The sequence below is a fragment of the Cnephaeus nilssonii genome (genome assembly GCF_951640355.1).
Source record: "Cnephaeus nilssonii genome assembly, chromosome: 1".
Taxonomy (NCBI): domain Eukaryota; kingdom Metazoa; phylum Chordata; class Mammalia; order Chiroptera; family Vespertilionidae; genus Cnephaeus; species Cnephaeus nilssonii.
The window spans coordinates 45,734,995-45,754,097 of NC_137072.1; the positions used below are offsets into that span (position 1 = coordinate 45,734,995).

At 39.5% G+C, this 19,103-nt stretch overlaps 1 protein-coding gene across 2 annotated transcripts in view; it reads left to right on the top strand.

Annotated features, from left to right (window-relative positions):
- Positions 1-19,103, top strand: part of TBCK (TBC1 domain containing kinase) — a 175,708-nt gene that overhangs the window by 139,024 nt on the left and 17,581 nt on the right. For both annotated transcript variants that reach the window (XM_079766231.1, XM_079766230.1), the window contains exons 24-25: positions 2,491-2,666; positions 8,348-8,507. In XM_079766231.1, the coding sequence (XP_079622357.1) occupies positions 2,491-2,666; positions 8,348-8,507 (336 nt within the window). The remainder of the gene's footprint in view (positions 1-2,490; positions 2,667-8,347; positions 8,508-19,103) is intronic.

Consider the following 19,103-nt stretch of genomic DNA (forward strand, 5'->3'; position numbering starts at 1 on the left):
GAAAGCTTGGCTTGCTGTTACCTGGGAAACCTTGCTCTCTGTGGCTGTAGCCATCTTGGATTGGGGTTAATTTGCATACTCGCCCTGATTGGCTGGTGGGCGTGGCTTGGCTGGTGGGCGTGGCTTATGTAGCGGAGTGATGGTTAATTTGCATATTACCATTTTATTAGAGAGGATTGTTATTGATATTCATTAGTTCCTTTATTTTTTTGTCTGCTTTTTTTTTCTTTATTGATTAAGGTATTACATATGTGTCCTTATCCCCCCATCACCTTCCCCACGCCCCCACTCATGCCCTCACCCCCCTGTTGTCTGTGTCCACTGGTTAGGCTTATATGCATGCATACAAGTCCTTTGGTTGATCTCTCCCCCTTACCGCCACCCTCCCCTACCTTCCCTCTGAGGTTGATGGTCTAATCTATGCTTCTCTGTCTCTGGATCTGTTTTTGTTCATCAGTTTATGTTATTCATTATAATTCATAAATGAGTGAGATCATGTAATATTTATCTTTCTCTGACTTACTTATTTCGCTTAGCATAATGCTCTCCAGTTCCAACCATGCTGTTGCAAATGGTAAGAATTCCTTCTTTTTTACTGCAGTGTAGTATTCCATTGTGCAGATGTGCCACAGTTTTTTAATCCACTCATCTGCTGATGGGCACTTAGGCTGTTTGCAAATCTTAGCTAATGTAAATTGTGCTGCTATGAACATAGGGGTGCATATATCCTTTCTGATTGGTGTTTCTAGTTTCTTGGGATATATTCCTAGAAGTGGGATCACTGGGTCAAATGGGAGTTCCATTTTTAGTTTTTTGAGGAAACTCCATACTGTTCTCCACAGTGGCTGCACCAGTCTGTATTCCCACCAGCAGTGCACAAGGGTTCCTTTTTCTCCATATCCTCGCCAGCACTTGTTGATGGTTGATTTGTTGATGATAGCCATTTTGACAGGTGTGAGGTGATATCTCAGAGGAATATACAAAAAAAAAAAAAAAAAAGAATATACCATGTTCATGGATTAGAAGAATTGATATCATTAAAATGTCTATACTACCAAATTAGTCTATACATTCAATGTAATTCCTATTAAAATACCAATGGCATATTTCACAGATTTAGAACAAATATTGCAAAAATTTGGATAGAACCAAAAAAGACCCCAAATAGCCACAGCAATGTGAGAAAGAACAAAGTTGGAGGGATCACAATACCAAATATGTGGTACCTTTTTTGTCCACAATTGTCAATTTGGTTTACTATCCAAGAAAACATCATTCATCTCTGACAATCTAATTTCCACTCAGCCATTCATATGTAATATGAATTAGGTTATCCAAGTCCAATGCGTATATTAGAACTAGTTTCTTTAATTAGTATACTGAGTTACAATGCAATTTCTCATATCACCTGAGCTGTAATTAATGCAATTCATAACAACAGTCATTATACTTAAAGTGAATGTGCTAAAAGAGCTGCTTTTCCTAAGAAACACATAACACCAACCAGAAAGAATATATGCACCCCTATGTTTATAACAGCACAGTTTACAGTATCTAAGATCTGGAAACAGCCCAGATGTCCATCAGTACATGGGGTAAAAAAGCATGAGTGGAATACTATGAAGCTGTAAAAAAGAAGGATTTCTTACCCTTTGCAACAGCATGGACACTGACAATAGTGTGGTGAAGGCCTGGGGTGGGGGTGGGGGTGGAATGGAGAGGATCCATGGGGGAAAAGGAGGCACATAATTTTTTTTTTTTAAGCATGGAAGAAGCCAGTCTAAAGATCAAACAACATGGAGAAGGGCAAATCTGAGCATACTGTAAAACGGGCCCAGAGCCCTGGCTGGACTGTTCCTGAAGCCCAACCTACCTCTAGAATTTTGTTTCTACATCAATAAATTGCTCAAATTATTTTTTAAGATTCTTTTGTTTTTATTTTTTTTGTTAATCCTCACCTGAGGATATTTTTCCATTGACTTTTAGAGGGAGTGGAATTAAAGGGGAGAGACAGCGAAAAACATCGATGTGAGACACATCAATTGGTTGCCTCCTACACATGTCCCAACCGGGGCTCAGGGATTGAGCCTGCAACCAGGGTATATGCCCTTTACCAGAATCAAACGCAGTTCATAGGCTGACACTCGCCACTGAGCCAAACCAGCTAGAGCCAAAAAAAAAAAAAAAGCTGCTTTTAAAGATACACAGTGCTCTCATAAGGAAAAGTCTTCCTCATCTCTTTCTATCACATTTGAACCAGGAGCTTGGTAGTAGTCAAAACTGTAATTAATGTTTTCCTACATCTGTGACTAATGAAAGTGTAAACCTCAGCAGTAACACAGTCACACTGTAGACCGGGACATCGTTTCCTGTTCTCCCGTATGCTCTACCAGTAGTGAGGGATATCAAGAGCCTGAAAATATTTTTACTGGCTACAGTTTGTCTCTATAATATTCTCAATATGTGTGTTACTTGTATGTTTTTTTTCAGTCAAGAGAATCCATCCCATTAAATGACCTAAAGTCAGAAGTTTCTCCCCGGATTTCAGCAGAGGACCTGATTGACTTGTGTGAGCTCACAGTGACGGGCCACTTCAAAACGCCCACCAAGAAGACCAAGTCCAGTAAACCGAAGCTCCTGGTGGTTGACATCCGGAATAGCGAAGAGTATCCTTTGTACATGCGGTTTTAGACGGTGGTCCTGCCTTATTCATATTGCGTTCTTTCCATTTACAGGGCTTGTGGTAAAAACAATGAACATATCTGTGATTCCTCTGAATTCAAATAGCTAAGTAACTCTCAAACCGGATGCCAGAGTAGACTTGCATAATGTTTCATAAGGTAATATTACATACCAGAGGCCCAAAAATGCTTTCCAAACAAAACCAGAATGTTGGGATATTTTGTTAGTTTTTGTGTTTCTCTGGTGTGTATTGTTCTTGGGGGATTTTGAATCCTTCTTGCTCTGGCTAAAATTTTAGCAAAGATGAGAAGTATTTACCTGGTCTAACTCATAGGCTAGAAAGAGTTTGCCAGATCTCATCATTAAATTTATTATAATTTTCAAAATATTGACTTATAGAGAACATGTTAAAGTATTTTTCACTCACATTAAATGTACTATAATTCCTGGTGATTTTGCTTGGTATTAAAGTATAAACAGGTACAAAATAGTAACAGTTAAATCTTTCTCCTTATTTTTTCATCATCTATTAGATTTTCAAATTTGTTTTTGAACACAGCAACCCCCTTTTAAAATAAAGTTTTTCTTTGAAACTCAATATATAAAATATAAATGAAGACTTTTATAATTAATACTAGAAGCCCGGTGCATGAATTCGTGTACCGGTGGGGTCCCTCGGCCTAGTCTGTGGGATCAGGCCGAAACTGGCTCTCCAACATCCCCCAAGGGGTCCTGGATTGCGAAGGGCGCAGGCCAAGCCGAGGGACCCCACCGGTGCACGATCGAGGCCAGGGAGGGATGCGGGAGGCTGGCCAGCCTGGGAGGGACCACGGGAGGGCCCCAGGGCATGTCCGGCCCGTCTAGCTCAGTCCCGATCAGCCAGACCCCAGCAGCAAGCTAATCTACCGGTCAAAGCATCTGTCCCGTGGTGGTCAGTGAATGTCATAGCAACTGGTCAACCGGTCGACTGTCTGCCCCCTGGTGGTCAGTGCACATCAAGTGCAAGCTGTTGAATGACCTTAGCATATTACACTTTGATTGGTTGAACAGACAACTGGACACTTAGCATATTAGGCTTTTATTATATAGGATTCTTCATAAGTTAACATTTATAGCATTTCCTAACTATAAATGAGGATAATATGTAAGTGAGTATTAGCAGGTTGGTTGTTTTTCTCAAATTCTAAAATTGCCATGTAAATTTTCATGTGAATATTTTTAATCAATTTTAAAATGAACTCAAACCATACATTTACAGAACTTCTGAAGAAATTCATAAAGTCTTTGATTACTGAAAATACAATTTGAGAGGCCACTAATTCAAATCATATATCCCCACCTCTTTTTGAAAAGTTACTACTTTCTATTTTCCCTAAACTGTGAGGTCCCTGAGTATGGTGAGAGTATAAATGCTCATGTATCTGATTGTTTAGACTTCACGGATACTGGAAGTTCCTTAGCAGAGTAGGTCAGTGCACTGACTCCCAAAACAAGCATTAATTTCCATTTGACTGGTCAGGGACTCCTGGTCTATAAGTTCTTCTTATTTGTTACTTCAAAGGCTTAAAATACTTAAATTTTTTAGCTTATGGTTCTTTTGGTTGAAACTTTAGTCATAGTTTTTAATAAAATTATCAAAAAACATAGCATTAGCCGAAACCGGTTTGGCTCAGTGGATGGAGCGTCGGCCTGCGGACTGAAAGGTCCCAGGTTCGATTCCGGTCAAGGGCATGTACATTGGTTGCGGGCACATCCCCGGTAGGGGATGTGCAGGAGGCAGCTGGTCGATGTTTCTCTCTCATCGATGTTTCTAGCTCTCTGTCCCTCTCCTTTCCTCTCTGTGAAAAATCAATAAAATATATTTTTTTAAAAAAAACATAGCATTATAGTGTATGCTATGTTTTCATTTTAAAGACTATTACTAAAATAATTAATCCAATAAAATGGATTTCCAAGTGGCAAAATGGGAGTTGGGAAAAAACAGAAATCTGATGCGGTAGTCTAAGTGTCTGAAATAGGCAAGTAAGTGGTAATAGTAATAGAGAGACAGGAGGATAGAATTTATTAATGCAACAGGATGTTAGATGTTGCCACTGGTGAGATGTCAAAAGTGAAGTTTTAGACTGATATGGGAGATGGTGATGCCATTCAAAGAAAGCAGCAATAGATTTAGAAAGGAAAAATGATGATATCTAAAGATGTAATTTTTATATCAATTAATGCTATTTAGTTACATTATATATGAGAAAGGCATGGGTTTAATTCCATATTCCCTTGTAGCTATTGATATTCTAAAGGTGTAGCCTTTAATTTGGGCTGGCTCTATTTAACTAATTATAATTAGTTAACATAGCAACAAACAAGTTAACAAAAATGCTGGTATGCTCTGGATAGAGAGATACACTGAGTGGCCAGATTATTATGATCTCTGAATGCATAATAATCTGGCCACTCAGTGTATATCCTATATAATAAAAGTCTAATATGCAAATTGTCCCCTCAACCAGGAGTTCGACCAGCAGGCTGGCCGGCCAACCACCCATGTCCCCGCCCCTGGCCAGGCTGGCCAGACCCCACCCATGCACTAATTCATTAATTCATGCATCGGGCCTCTAATATATATATATGCGCTGAGTGGCCAGATTATTATGCGTTCAGAGATCACAATAATCTGGCCACTCAGTGTATAATGTCACTAAGTGTGGTATGCAACAAAAATGCTGTGTTCTTTTAGGATTTAGAAAATCATAAGATTCTTTCTGTGTTCAATTTTGAACCATCAAATATGTTAAAGGAATTTTAAAATATTTTTGTAAAGTAAAGGAACTTCCTAGAATATGAACATTTACCTATGTAATTTACCTATACAATATACCTGTATTATTCTTAAAACTGCTATTTATTCTATCTGCTTGATTAAAGTATAGTGCATGTGTTGGCAGTATTGTTTTGGAGACTGATTTAAGAATACAGAAAATCTTCAGGTTTCAGAAACCGAGAAAACAGTGCCCATCATCCTTACCTGTTAATACTGTTCTAATAATTGGTTGTAAAAAATTATCAAAGTACTTTTTCTGATTTATTTGTATTTTGGGTTACCAAATTTTGTTTAATGTGAAAATTTATCTTTGTTATAAGCACACTCTTGAATGCTTTGGTAATATCTGCCAAATGGAACGTTGAGCAGAGTGGTATGTTTTAGGGGAAGGAAACAGCTTACTGCAATAGGATAAAGTCTCCAGTTACCAGAGAAAAATGTTTGCAGATCACAGAGTCTATCAGGGTAGTAAACAGCTCTATTAAAAAACACCTGACCAGATGACTGCTATTATAACTAGCTGTTTTTATAGCTACTGTTATTCCATAGTCACCAATTTTCTAAAATGTTGCTGAACAAGTTGTATATAGGAGACACTCAAATTTGGCATTAGCTTGTAAAGCTTAGTATAGTCTGAGCATTGTATTTTATCTTTATTTCTGATTTTCAAAGGAGAGAACCTGATTGGCTCAGCCTGCATCAGATAACCGTTCACCCTCTCTCTCCCTACTATGCTGTCAATCATGATTGTGGCAGGATCATCTGATACAAACATGACAGCTGAGGCTCACCCTTTCATCAGGGTCAGTAGTTGACGCCCTTTCAGCAAGAGAATGGGGGAGCGGCGGGCAGGCAACTCAAACATGTCTGCTATAGTATTTGACCAAGATAGGTTTGTATTGCTTTTGCTACTATAAAAACACTAAAAATATATATAAAGTGTTCATTGTTGATAAGGGCTAAAGGCTTTTTGATAAATAAAATATCTGGCAACTAATTCTGTCTGGTAGATGTATATACATTTGCAAATAATATTTGAGTCATTAGGTTCTTTGTGTTATAAAAAAATTTCATTTTAAGGTATGTTCTTACTGAAAATAAAAGTACTATCAGACTAATGACATGCTGAGAACAAAGTCATTACTGGTCATGAAAACTGAAGTTGAGAACATTGAATAATTGTAAATGTTTGAGAGAGTAGTACTGATGAAAACCAAGCCAATGATCATAAATTCTTTCCTTTCTAGAAGACTCTAAACAATGATATACTAATGTTTATTCTATCTTTCTTTTCATTTTCAGAACTTTTTATAGTCCTTTATTAATGCCAAATGTTCTTCTTTAAAGGAAAAATGAGGAAGAAGCAGCTGACTAAAATATTTTAAATGTAAAGTATGTGGTCAGTCTACACCATCTTTCTTAAGAATAGGAGCCTCAAATTTCTTCTGTCTCCATTCCATTTCTTTATCTAAATAACTTTTATTAATTCTTCAAATGTTAATTTGGCCATCACTTACTTTCTCAGTAAAAACTTTACCTGTTCTCTCCAAATGGACATATCCTACCAAAGCATCATATATATCTCCTTTAGACCTGTTTTTATAGTTGTTTTATTTATATGAATAGTTATTCGATGGATAATAATATTTAAGAATACCTTTCTGTATAGACTCTATATAAATAACCATCTTTTTAGTTGTACTTTTTACTTACTAAGGAGGGAATATATTTTTTCTTTAAGATCTTAAGGTATTTCTAAATATTTTAAGCTAATATATGCTTTTCATTTCAAAAATAAAATTTATAGTCAATGATGAAACCATCAGAACCCTGCCAAAGCACAAATATAATAAGCATCAGTCCCTTTAGAGACCATAAAATTGAAGAGTGGAAATGTCAGCTAAATTTACTTGAGAAGTAAACCAACAACAGAACTGTTTCTAACCAGTGCTGTTGACCTTAACAATTCTAAATAGAGTCCCATTTAGCAATCGCTTACCCAAAGTAGATAGGCTTTTGTAGTATCAAATTATATCTGGGAATATCTGCTTGGCTATATTACTTTCAGAGCTTAGGAGTAATCATAGTAGTAGTAATGAACTTAAAGGCATGATTATTATGTGGCCCATGCAATTGCCATTGATTTGCTGCATCTTGACCACTTTCACAATGCTTCATTTAATCAGGAAATTCTTTACATCTTTGGCCAGTCATCTTTCTTTCTCTTTTTCATTGCATTTTCACGTTTAACTTTTTTTTCCCCTTGGAGGTGCCTTATTTCATTTAGATAAAATACTCATGTGAACATGGAAGATGTTTAGAACTGTCAAAAGTTTGTAAATAAAGCCAATGAATCATCAAAATAGAAATTAATAGCAGTTTATTGTGCACACACCAAAGAGACAGTTTGCAAACCAAGAACACTCACCAAAACATCAAATACTGAGGTTCAGAGGCCTGTTGTCATAATGCAGCTTATACAGTGGGGAGGCAATGACTGTTTATTGGTCACAGTACTTGAATTTTCTTAAATGAAAGGGAATTGGTTAGTGGTTACTTCCTATCAATTTGGGAGAACAAATTGAGTTTCACTTATGATTTTCAGAGACATAGGCAAGAAGTGAACCAGGTCAAGTCAGCGTCGCTTGTCTTGGAAAATAAGCTAAATTAAGTATACTTGTATGACTAAACCAGTTTTGTCTGCTCAGGGAATTTTCAAGTCTGGTCTCTGTGTTTGATTTTTATGGTACTATCTTCTGGGAATCAATTACCCCTCTCTCTCTCTCTCTCTCTCTCTCTCTCTCTCAAGTCTGCACACAAGTGTTTTCCTTAAACTTTCCTTCTCAGTTTTATTCGGGGTCACATTTCAGGCAGCATCAACATTCCATTCAGCACTGCATTCACCGCGGAAGGGGAACTTACCCAGGGCCCTCACACCGCTGTGCTCCAAAGCTTCAAAGGAAAGGTCATTGTCATCGTGGGGAATTCTGCAAAGTACACAGCAGAGGTAAGTGTACTCAGAAATGTCATATGTGCAGAATGAGTTATTTACCTGCCTAGAACAGATTGTCTAAAAGTTTATTTCTTCAAGAGTAGATCACATATCAAATGAACTTTGAAGATCTACCTATATTCTTACATAGAAGAGTTTGTCAGCCGTTTCCCAGTAAAAGGATTCAAGCTTTCTTCCTCAGTGTGCAACATCAAGTCCAATAGTAAGTTTAGAAAGATCCAAATGATAACCTAATAGCCTAAGGTGTTCTTTAAAGAAAAAACTTTCTGAAATTGCAAAGAAGTAGCCTCAATTCCTTTGAATGGAAAAAAAAAGGAGCTTGATTAGAGATTCAGAAAGCTCTTGGTAGACTTCGTTGGATTTTCAGGTTTGTTTACTATAGGCTCAAAGCTTTTTGATGAAAAAGAATTCAGGAAGGATATCAACTTTAGATAGGAGGAGTAAGTGAAACAATAAAATGACTTCCCTCTCCCCTGGCTATGTTCTAAACAAACTGAAAAACAAAACAAAGAATGTGAAGGTCAAAGATATCACCTTCATTTTTTATTAAATGTATTGGGATGACATTGGTTAATAAAATTATATAGGTTTCATGTGTACAGTTCTATAATATGTCATCTGTATGTTACATTGTGGTAGTAAAGGGTAAAGGGGGTCAAATATATGGTGACAGGAGATTTAACTTTGGGTAGTAATAAAAAAAACACACCTTTATAAAAGGCAAGTTGGAGAATATAGTTTAATATGAGAGCCAAACGGGCCTGCTCAGAAAGCCTCAGAACTAGAGAACACTTCTAGATGTAGGCAACACTGACCCAGGACAGCCCTTTTCTAAGGGAGGGAAGAGTCTGCTCCTGGGAAAGTAGAAGAGGTGGTTTTCTCCCTCTCCCTGCAGGCAGCTTATTCCCAAGAGAAAGAAGGGCAGGACTGAGCCTTCCCAGATTTGCCAATCACTCCACTTCCCAGAGCAGAGAAAATAGAGAGACAAAAAGAAAGGTTAGTAATATACTTAGAAAATTTTCTTCCTCAAAGGAATTAGCAGTAGAGATATAATATTCCCCTCTAATATGTACATTCCTTTATATAAACAGAATATATCTTGAATAAACAGAATAATCCAGAAATGTGAACATATATCTTGAATAAACAGAATATATCTTTAATAAACAGAATAATCCAGAAATGTGAACACTGGAAATGTAGTCAGATGAGAACTTTAATACTTTTGGACATAGGCCATTTTTATCTCACAAGTACAGGGCTAATGGTAATACTGAGTTTTGACACTAAATGAAAGTCATCCTTCAAGTTTCATTGATGATTAGTAAAAAAAAATCATGAATCTCTCACCCCTCTTTGATATATCTAGTGTCTGACAGGGAACAATCTAAACCCACTTATTTCAGAGAAACTCTGTATAATTAATGATTAATGTGCAATTTTAAGTAAATGAAAACATCTTTTAATTTAGAACTAAAGCCATGGTATTTAAATTATTTTTTATGTGATTTGTTAGCTAATAGTTAATTTTATTTTCCAGTGCTATTATTTGCATATATCTGAATTTAAGTACCATTTTATGTATGATGACAGTATAAAAGTTCTAGAGTTTGGCAGTAACACCAGTAAAATGGCATAGTAGACAGATCTATCCTGTTCCTCTGTAGAAACATCAGCAAGTAGAAACTGTACTATGTTGAATAAAAGTTGCAAAAGCAGGCCTTCTTATCTTCTTCCTGACCTTAGGGGAAAAGCTTTCAGCTTTTCACCATTGAGTATTGTTAGTTGGACTTTTTCATATATAGCTTTTTTATCATGTAGAAATTTTTTTACTCATGTTGGTTTATTGAATATTTTGATCAAGAAGTGGTGTTGAATTTTTTCAAATGCCTTTTCTGCATCAACTGAGATGATTATGAGTTTTTGTTCTCTTCTTTCTATGAATGTGGTATACTATATTGATTGATTTTCATATGTTTAATTACCCTTGCATTCCTAGCATAAATTCCACTTAGTCATGGTGTATAATCCTTTTAATATGCTCCTAAATTCAGATTGCTAGTATTTTGTTGAGGATTTTTGCATCAGTATTCACTGGGGGTACTTGTCTGAAGCCTTCTTAGATCTACGTCTGGCTTTGGAATAAGTATTATGCTGGCCTCATAGCATGAGGAAGTCTTCCCACCTCTTAAGTGTGTTGCAAGAGTTTGAAAGGATTTCTGTTAATTCGAGCCAGAGCAATTAGGCAAGAAAAAGAAATAAAAGATCTCAAAGTTGGAACATCTGTTCATTTCTCAGAACTATGGTAAAAGGTAACACAAACTGGGTAGCTTAAAACAACAGAAATGTATTCTCTCAAAGTTCTGAAGGCTACAAGTCTGAAATCAAGATGTCAGTAGAACCATGCTCCCTCTGCGACTCTGGGTGGAATCTCTCATAGGCTGTTTCCATCTTCCGGTGGTAGCCAGCAATCCTTGTCACCTACTGTGCCGCGCCAGCACAGCCAAGGGTTCGGCGAGCCTGAGGGAGGGCCGGAAAAGGATGAAGAAAAGACAAAGAGAATAAGCTGGGTCTAGGTGGATCTTCTGTGCGTGACTGAGACCACAGAAAACATCCAGACTGCAAGCTGATGCTTTATTTTATAGTCAGAGGTAAACACGGTAATTTACAATGTTCTTATAAGTTTCACTTGTTTTGGCAGCACTTGCCACAGCCCATTAGCTACCCAGGAAAGATCTAGGGAGCAGTCACAAGATCAAGCTTAATTATGCTAAGAGGGCTGTGCCCTCTAAGCTGTGACTTGTTTGCGGCTTTGCCAACAGGTCAGTCCAAGGCTTAACCCTATAACCGCTCCCTACAATCCACAAAATGAGAGAGAATATTTTGAAATCATATATCTGATATCAGGATATGAAATCAACACACAAAGATCAGTTATATATCTACTTATTTACAACTCCTACAACTCAACAACAGAAAGACAACAAAATTTTAAATGGGCATATATTTAGACATTTTAGACATTTCTTTGAAGATGATACATAAATGACCAAAAAGCACATGAAAAGATACCTAACATTTGGGAAATGCAAACCAAAACCACAGTAAGGTGCTACTTCACACCCAAGTGTTGGCAAGGATGTGGAGAAATTAGAACCTCCCCCATTCCCTATGCATGGCTGGGGGGAATGTAAAATGATGTAACTTCTGTAGAAATAGTTTAACAGTTTGGCAATTCCTTCAAAATGCAAACATAGAATTATCATATGCCAGCAATTTCACTCGTAGGTAAATACCCCAAAAAATTGAAAACAAGAGCTCAAACAGATACTTGTACGCCATTGTTCATAGCAGCATTATTTATAGTAGTCAAAGGGTGGAAATAATATAAGTGTCGATCAATAGTTGAATGAATAAACAAAATGTGGTATATACATACAATATATAGGCTGGGGCAATAATAGGTTTATAGTTGTGAGTATGCAAAACAGTTTATTCTCATATTATTAGGTATTAATTATTGCATTATTTTCCATATGAACAACTGTAAACTTACTTTTGCCACACTGTATTATCCTACCTAATAAAAGAGTAATATGCAAATTAACCATCACTCCGCTACACCCACAAGCCACACCCACCAGGAAACCATCCACCGGAGGCTTTTCCGGCCTTGGGCACCAGCAGGGAGCCTGCAATGGGTTACAGGCAACTGGGGGTCGGCTCCTGCAATCCGTTGCAGGGAGGCTGGGGTCTGGCCGAGCCCAAGGCCGGGAAAGCCTCCGGCAGAGGCTTTTCTGGCCTTGGGCACCAGCGGGGAGCCTGCGATGGATCGCAGGCAACTGGGGGTCCGCTCCTGCGAGGGGGTCTGCTCCTGTGGTGGATTGCAGGGAGCTGGGGTCCCCTGCCCAATGGGTGGTATCTGTGATCACAGGGAGCTGGAGGTCCCCTTCCCAGGCCTAAAGCTTTGGCCAGAGGCTTTAGGCCTGGGCAGGGCACAGCCAGTGTTTGGTGTGAACTATAGAGGAAACACCTTTTCTGACTGCACATTGGCTAAGCTTCCTGTATGCCACTGGTAATATTCTTAGTAACTTGTGTAATAAGAATCCAAAAAGGTGAACAAGGGTTTTTCCACCATACTTCTGGAGAAACAAACGAAGGTCTGCTGCTGGAGGGCTAAGAAATGTCATATCCTGCCCTAGCCGGTTTGACTCAGTGGATAGAGCCTCTGCCTGCCAACCGCAGGGTCTGGGTTGATTCTGATCAAGGGCATGTACCTAGGTTGCAGGCTCCTCCCTGGCCGGGGCCCAGATAAGGGCTCATGCAGGAGGCAACCAATCAAAGTGTTCCTCTCACTTTGATGTTTCTCTCTGTCTTTCCCTTTCTCTTCCACATTCTCTAAAAGTCAATGGAAACATATCCTTAGGTGAGGATAAAAAAAAAAAAAAAAGAAAGAAAGAAATGCATATCCTATGAAAGACACATCTTGAAAATGCCTAAAGAAAGTTGTCATTTTTTCTTGGTGAAGGGACTGGAGTCGTGTTGATGAAAATACCTTGGTGGCTGTGGTGACTGGCAGTGGCTGCAGCAGCAGGGTGATGGGGCTGGTGCCTTCCGCTGATCAGCCCGGTTGCCTCCCACAGGCCAGACTGCGGCTTAGGCCCGCTTCCCGTGGGGATCGGGCCTAAGCCATCAGTAGGACATCCCCTGAGGGCTCCCAGTATGTGAGAGGGGGCAGGTTGGGCTGAGGAACCCCCCACCCCCAGTGCACGAATTTCGTGCACCGGGCCCCTAGTTGGTCATAAAAAGGAATAAAGTTCTAATTTATGCTACAATCTGGATGAACCTGGAAAACATTATTCTAAATTGAAGTAAGCCAAACACAAAGGACAAATATTCTATGATTCCACTTATATAATATATCTAGAAACGGCAAATTCTCCGGAACAGAAAGTAAGTTAGTGCTACTAGGGATTGGGAGAGGGTGGAATGTGAGTTTTGCTTAATGGTTATGCTGCTGGACGAATTAATGGGCCCGATTTCCCAGACACGGGTGGAAGTGTGGTTCTTGGGGTACCATTGAAATAAGCATTTTCAGAAGCCCCCATGGAAGACTGAGATGTGATAAAAGGCTTTATTTGTGTAGAGTTATATTCCTTGAGTTATAAAGTCCTATGTCTCTTAACCCAGTCCTGAAAAAGGTGTAGCTGGGAGTCCAGCAGAGCCAAAAGGAGGGCCCATGTTCAGAGCTTTCTTTCCATGTTGCAGCCGGATCCAGTTCAGCCTCAGTCCAAATTCAGTCCATCAGTCCACTGTGTGGGTCCCACATGGCCTTGAGCCAGATGGGTGAATGCAGGGAGCGTGCCCCCTGCAGCAGGGAGTCACAGGATCACAGGCAAGCAGGAGAGGCAAGAGCCAAGAGCCCTGTGTGTGAGAAAGAGGGTACTTCCTTTGTTCAGAAGTTTAAATATTCAGGTTTTGCACCCTTGCAGTGGCCACGCCTATTCTAGCTCCAAGTGTGACTGACTGACAGGTAGACACCTTCTCACATCACTCAGACCTACTGAGCATGCGTCCAAACTGCCTTTGTCCAGTCCTTTCCCCCATCAACCAGCAGGGAACAGACTTGGGGAGTGTTAAATTAGCAAAGCTGTATAAATGGCATGCCTGTATTTTTTAATCTTCCCTTTATTCCTTTCCTGTTAAATAATAACCAGATTATTTCAACAGTATCAGGCACGGGGTTTCTTAATGGAATGATAAATTTTGAAAATAATTCGTGGTGATAGTTGTACTTAATGCCACTGACTTGTATACCTAAAAATTGTTAAAAAGGCAAATTTTATATTATATATATTGTACCTCAATGTAAAAAAATAAAGTTCTAGGGTTGATGTGTTCAGGCTATCCAAATTCAGTTAATACCATTCTTGGTCACATGGTAGTAGAAAATCTTTTATTGGAGTTGTTCTGATCAGGTCTCAACTTTTTTCTCTGTGGGCATTATTTTTTTTTAAAGCAAGAGCAAACAAACAAACAAACAGTGATTTCCAAACAAGCAGCAGCTTTTTTTCTAAATTAAAATCAGTGCACTATAGTTGGCAGCTGGCAGCAGACAGAGTCCTGTTTTGAAAAGACCAAGGAGGCCACAGTTGAATGCTGTGCAAGAAGCAGAGGTGCCAGTTACAAATTATCTTTGCAAATGTTTATGATTTCATGTCAGATTCATATTTGGACTGGGAATTTTTTGTTTGCACACAGTAGGCACTGATTGTAATTTTTCTAGTTTTACATCTTCTGTAAAGACCTAATAAAAGAACTAGACTGAAAATCCAACAAATGAAAATATTCAATAAAATAGACCATAACTCAATAAAAGGAAAAGGCTCTCAATATTGAATTTAACAAGTAGCAAAATATCATTGAACAACTGCAAGAGGGAATGATTAAACCACTTGTCTAGTATATGATGCTATTATAATCACCTATTTGACATGCAAATTAAGACCAGTGTCTTCTGTATTACAAATGTGAAGGAATTACTCTACAATGACCAGATGTATTGGATATATTGTCTAAAATCTCATAGAAGACAGAACAAATCTGAGAAATACTGCTTATTCATGTACCTCAATAATCAAAAGATACATGATGCCATTTTAATTATGTATTCATTAACTATTTCCTGTAATTACAATTGATTAGCCATTTAGTCACATGGTTTCTTTACAATTACCACTTCATAAATCTTTTATATTTGGCCTAGCTTCCACATTAAATATAACAGAAAACCTTTAGAATCTGCCATTTCTTATTGCGAGAAAACATTGTTTTTCCCCAGGAGAGGGCAAAAAAGGAGGACTACAAAGATCTCAGTTTAATTAGGGTCCCATGTAGATTCTTCTCTATACCATAATTAAATCCTATTAAAGATCACTTGACAGTTAATCTTTAATTCACATTACCCAACAGGTTAAATAAAGCAGTGAATTATTAGATAATCAAGCATATTCAGATATCTTGTGAACAACGTTATGTCAGTATCAAGGAAAGTCAGACAGTCCCATGCAGGTGAAGTGGAGTCCCAAGTCTGATGGTGTGCTGATGCTCCAAGGGGGAATCAGGTTTTGTGCCAATCCTTGCTGCTGCCTGGCCAAGTTTAACTTAACAAGGCAAACAAGTATAGACTGCATCTGTTGGTAGGGTTGATGGGAGTAGGAAGACCTCTGTGTCAAAACAAGAGTAAAGCCAATTCAAGCTTTGTGTCACATTTTAAATGGAAAATATGTCAAGGACTCATTCTTGTCTCATTGAGTTTTTAAAACTCAAATGAGAAACTGCATCTTCGATTGTTAAAATAGCATTAGATTCCCTGGGTATAGAGGGAACACATGCCAGTATGATATGTACAGAAAGCCCCATAAAAGATACTTCTTACAAAACTGAAATGTGCTGAATTAATCTAGCTGGTATCTAAATATGAGTAAGGCAATATTATCTTGGCTTGACAAAACACCATCATGAACCCACCTCCTTCCTAGAAGTAAATTATAATGTTTAGCAAGAATGATGACTTAGCACGATGGCATACTTTAATGTGGTATTGGGTTACTTTTTCTCCCCTATGGGATCCATCTCCGGAGCTAGTGATAGGTCTCAGACTGGAAAATGGCCAACAACATGGACCAGAACAGAATGCAACTCCAATTGGTGTTTCTCTACCTTTAGTGAGTCTTTAAGAAAAAACCATAAACATCATATTGCTGTGTTGGTCACAGAAACTCACAAGACTTTAAAAATAATTGCTCTCTATATAAGATTATATTTTGTGGTTATCTGACCACTAAGATTTCTTCCCTGCCTGTACTTGTCTTGTCAATCCTTTGGGAAATATTAGGCACAGCTGATTTTACCCTTAAAATGTTATATTCTTGGCATTAAATTAACACTTTTTTGTCATCTAAAGAAATATTCATCTGAGAACATAAAAGCCAACGGCAAGTAATGTCATGTGTGCTATTATTCTCTCCTTCAAAACAAAGCAAAGCAACCCCTACTCTCCTCCGCCCAAAAAAAGAAAAGAACAAAACATATATTTCTGATTAACATTTGATTCCAAAACCTAGATAAGAGAAAGATTTTGTGGAGATTCTGTGACTAAACAGTGTGAGTGGCTGGTGCTTTCTACACATGGCATGTAAGGATTAAATTTAAAATATGGCATCGTTTTCAACTGAAAATAATCAGATTTATAAGTAAAGCATGCCTTTGAAGCTATTTTTAAAAATAAGATACTAGTCCAATTGTGTTCCTTTACACTCCTCTAGGGGCCAAGGTAATTTGGTTTGGATTTTAGGTTGGAAGTTGTTTGTACAGCAGTAATATGAGGCTGCCACCTTCCCGTCCCACCCCATTACTTCCTGAATCCCCTTCACCAAGCTAAACCAAGCTTTATGATCTTGTGATGATCACGGATAGCCCTTACCATTGCTGGTCCCTTTTTCTCTCTCTAACCCTGTCTGCTTTCTCTCTTGGCTCAAGCTATTCCTCTAGCCTTTGGTCCCAAGCATCGGAGATGATCGTACTCCGGTACGTGCTCATAGGGGACCAAGTAACTCTGAAAACCAACCAAGCGTATGTGTTGTCTCTACAGTAAACTTCTCTGGCTCCGGACAGTATCTACCTAGTTCCTCAGATTAATATGATATTTTTAAGCCACTTTGTGTGAGATCTTTTCCCTGTCAGAAAATGTATTAGGCCTCTTTATAATTGTGCCTTCTGCATTTTGATAAAGAATAGGAAGTGAATCTCCTTTATGAGTTCCAAATATACAAGGAATTCTTTCTCCATCTTGTTAGACCTATAATCACGGGCTATGGTTAAACTTGGCTTTCTTCCCGACTTTTTTCTTGTCTTCTTGTCAGCAAACGTATTGGTCTGTGAGTTTATGTCAGAAACAATTTACATATTAATGCAATTTGAGCACACTGGACATCATATAAGGCTTTACAGTACAAATTATCCTAAATAACAGGGGACCTCAAGGTGCTCTTCCCATCCTGGTGCTGGGCTAGGGGACCGCAGGCTGCTCCCCCCACCCCAGCACCAGGCTGGGGGACCTCAGTCTGTACCCCACCCGGCAGGGCTTGACAGGGGACCTCAGGCTGTGCCCCCCAACCAGCAGGGCTTGACGGGGGACCTCAAGGTGTACTTCCCATCCTGGTGCTGGGCTAGGGGACCTCAGGCTGCTCCCCCACCCCAGCACCAGGCTGGGGGACCTCAGACCGCACCCCCTGCCCGGCAGGGCTTGACAGGGGACTTCAGGCCCATGTCTCCCGCCTTGGCCCCAGGCCCGGGGACCTCAGGCCAAGCCCCAAACCCAGTGGGGCTTGACAGGGACCTCAGGCCTCGCCCCCTGCCCCGGCGCCAGGCCAGGGGACCTCAAGCCGCGACCCCGCCCCTGCACCCGGCCAGGGGACCTGAGACCATGCTCCCCACCCAGCGGGGCTTGATAGGGGTCCTCAAGATTCACCCCCAGGGCTGGGTCGGGAGAACTTAGGCCGTGCCTCCCGCCCAGGGGAGCTTAACAGGGTACCTGAGGCTGCACCCTCCTGCCAGTGGGGCTTGACAAGGGACCTGAGTCTGTGCCCCCCTCCCAATGTTGGGCTGGGGGACCTGAGGCTGCGTCCCCTGCCTGGCGGGGCTTGACAAGGGTGGGACTGGCTGGGTCTGGATCTAGCCCAATGGCAGGGGGAGGGGGGGGGGCGCGCCGGCCTGGTCTGGGTCTCACGTGATTTTGAGGCGCATGTGGGTGGGTGGGGACTTGACTCTGGGTCCCATGGTGCGCCCCAGACTCTGACAGGAGGAAGGTTTTCATATACATTTTACTAATTTTCTTTCATCTCTGACACTTCTATTATAGAGAAAGGGCAAATAGCAATATTAAATTATTTCCTCTAATTAATCCCCTTTTAATGTGCATGAATTTCGTGCATCAGGCCACTAGTTATGTGAATAAAAAGCAAGATTGGAGTTGTAGTAAAGAGGACTTTAAAACACCTAATCCTAACTTTGGTTGTCTGTTTTTTTAACATGTTTACTAGATTTATTTTGTGAACAAGCAGTTTTTAAAAAGACAGAGGGAGGTCATTTCCAATTCCCTGGAAAAACTGCCAAGTCATCATGTGAATGCTGTGGTCTCTGGCACCTATATTCATGACCCATCAGAGGATGAAAGTTATGTTGTCTCATTATGTGTTATTCTACACACCCACCCTGCCCTCCACAGCCCACCATTTAATTAATTACTCCTTACCGCAGGAATGTTTGTGGCTGAATAAAAACTAACCATAGTCACCCTCCCGCTTGACCCTACAGAGTTTGGAACTTGGCTGTGATCCATCATAGCCGTAACTGTTTTGAATCTGAGTTTTTATTGTATACATTCTTTTCAGAGCATAGTATACTGTATGGAATATGACTAGTGGCTTGGATGTAGTATGAGTTTACTATTCTCTGTTGTCTAGTGTAAACAGAAGTTAATGAATGTTGCTGAAATTCTAGCCCCAAATATCACAGATCAAAGGAAAA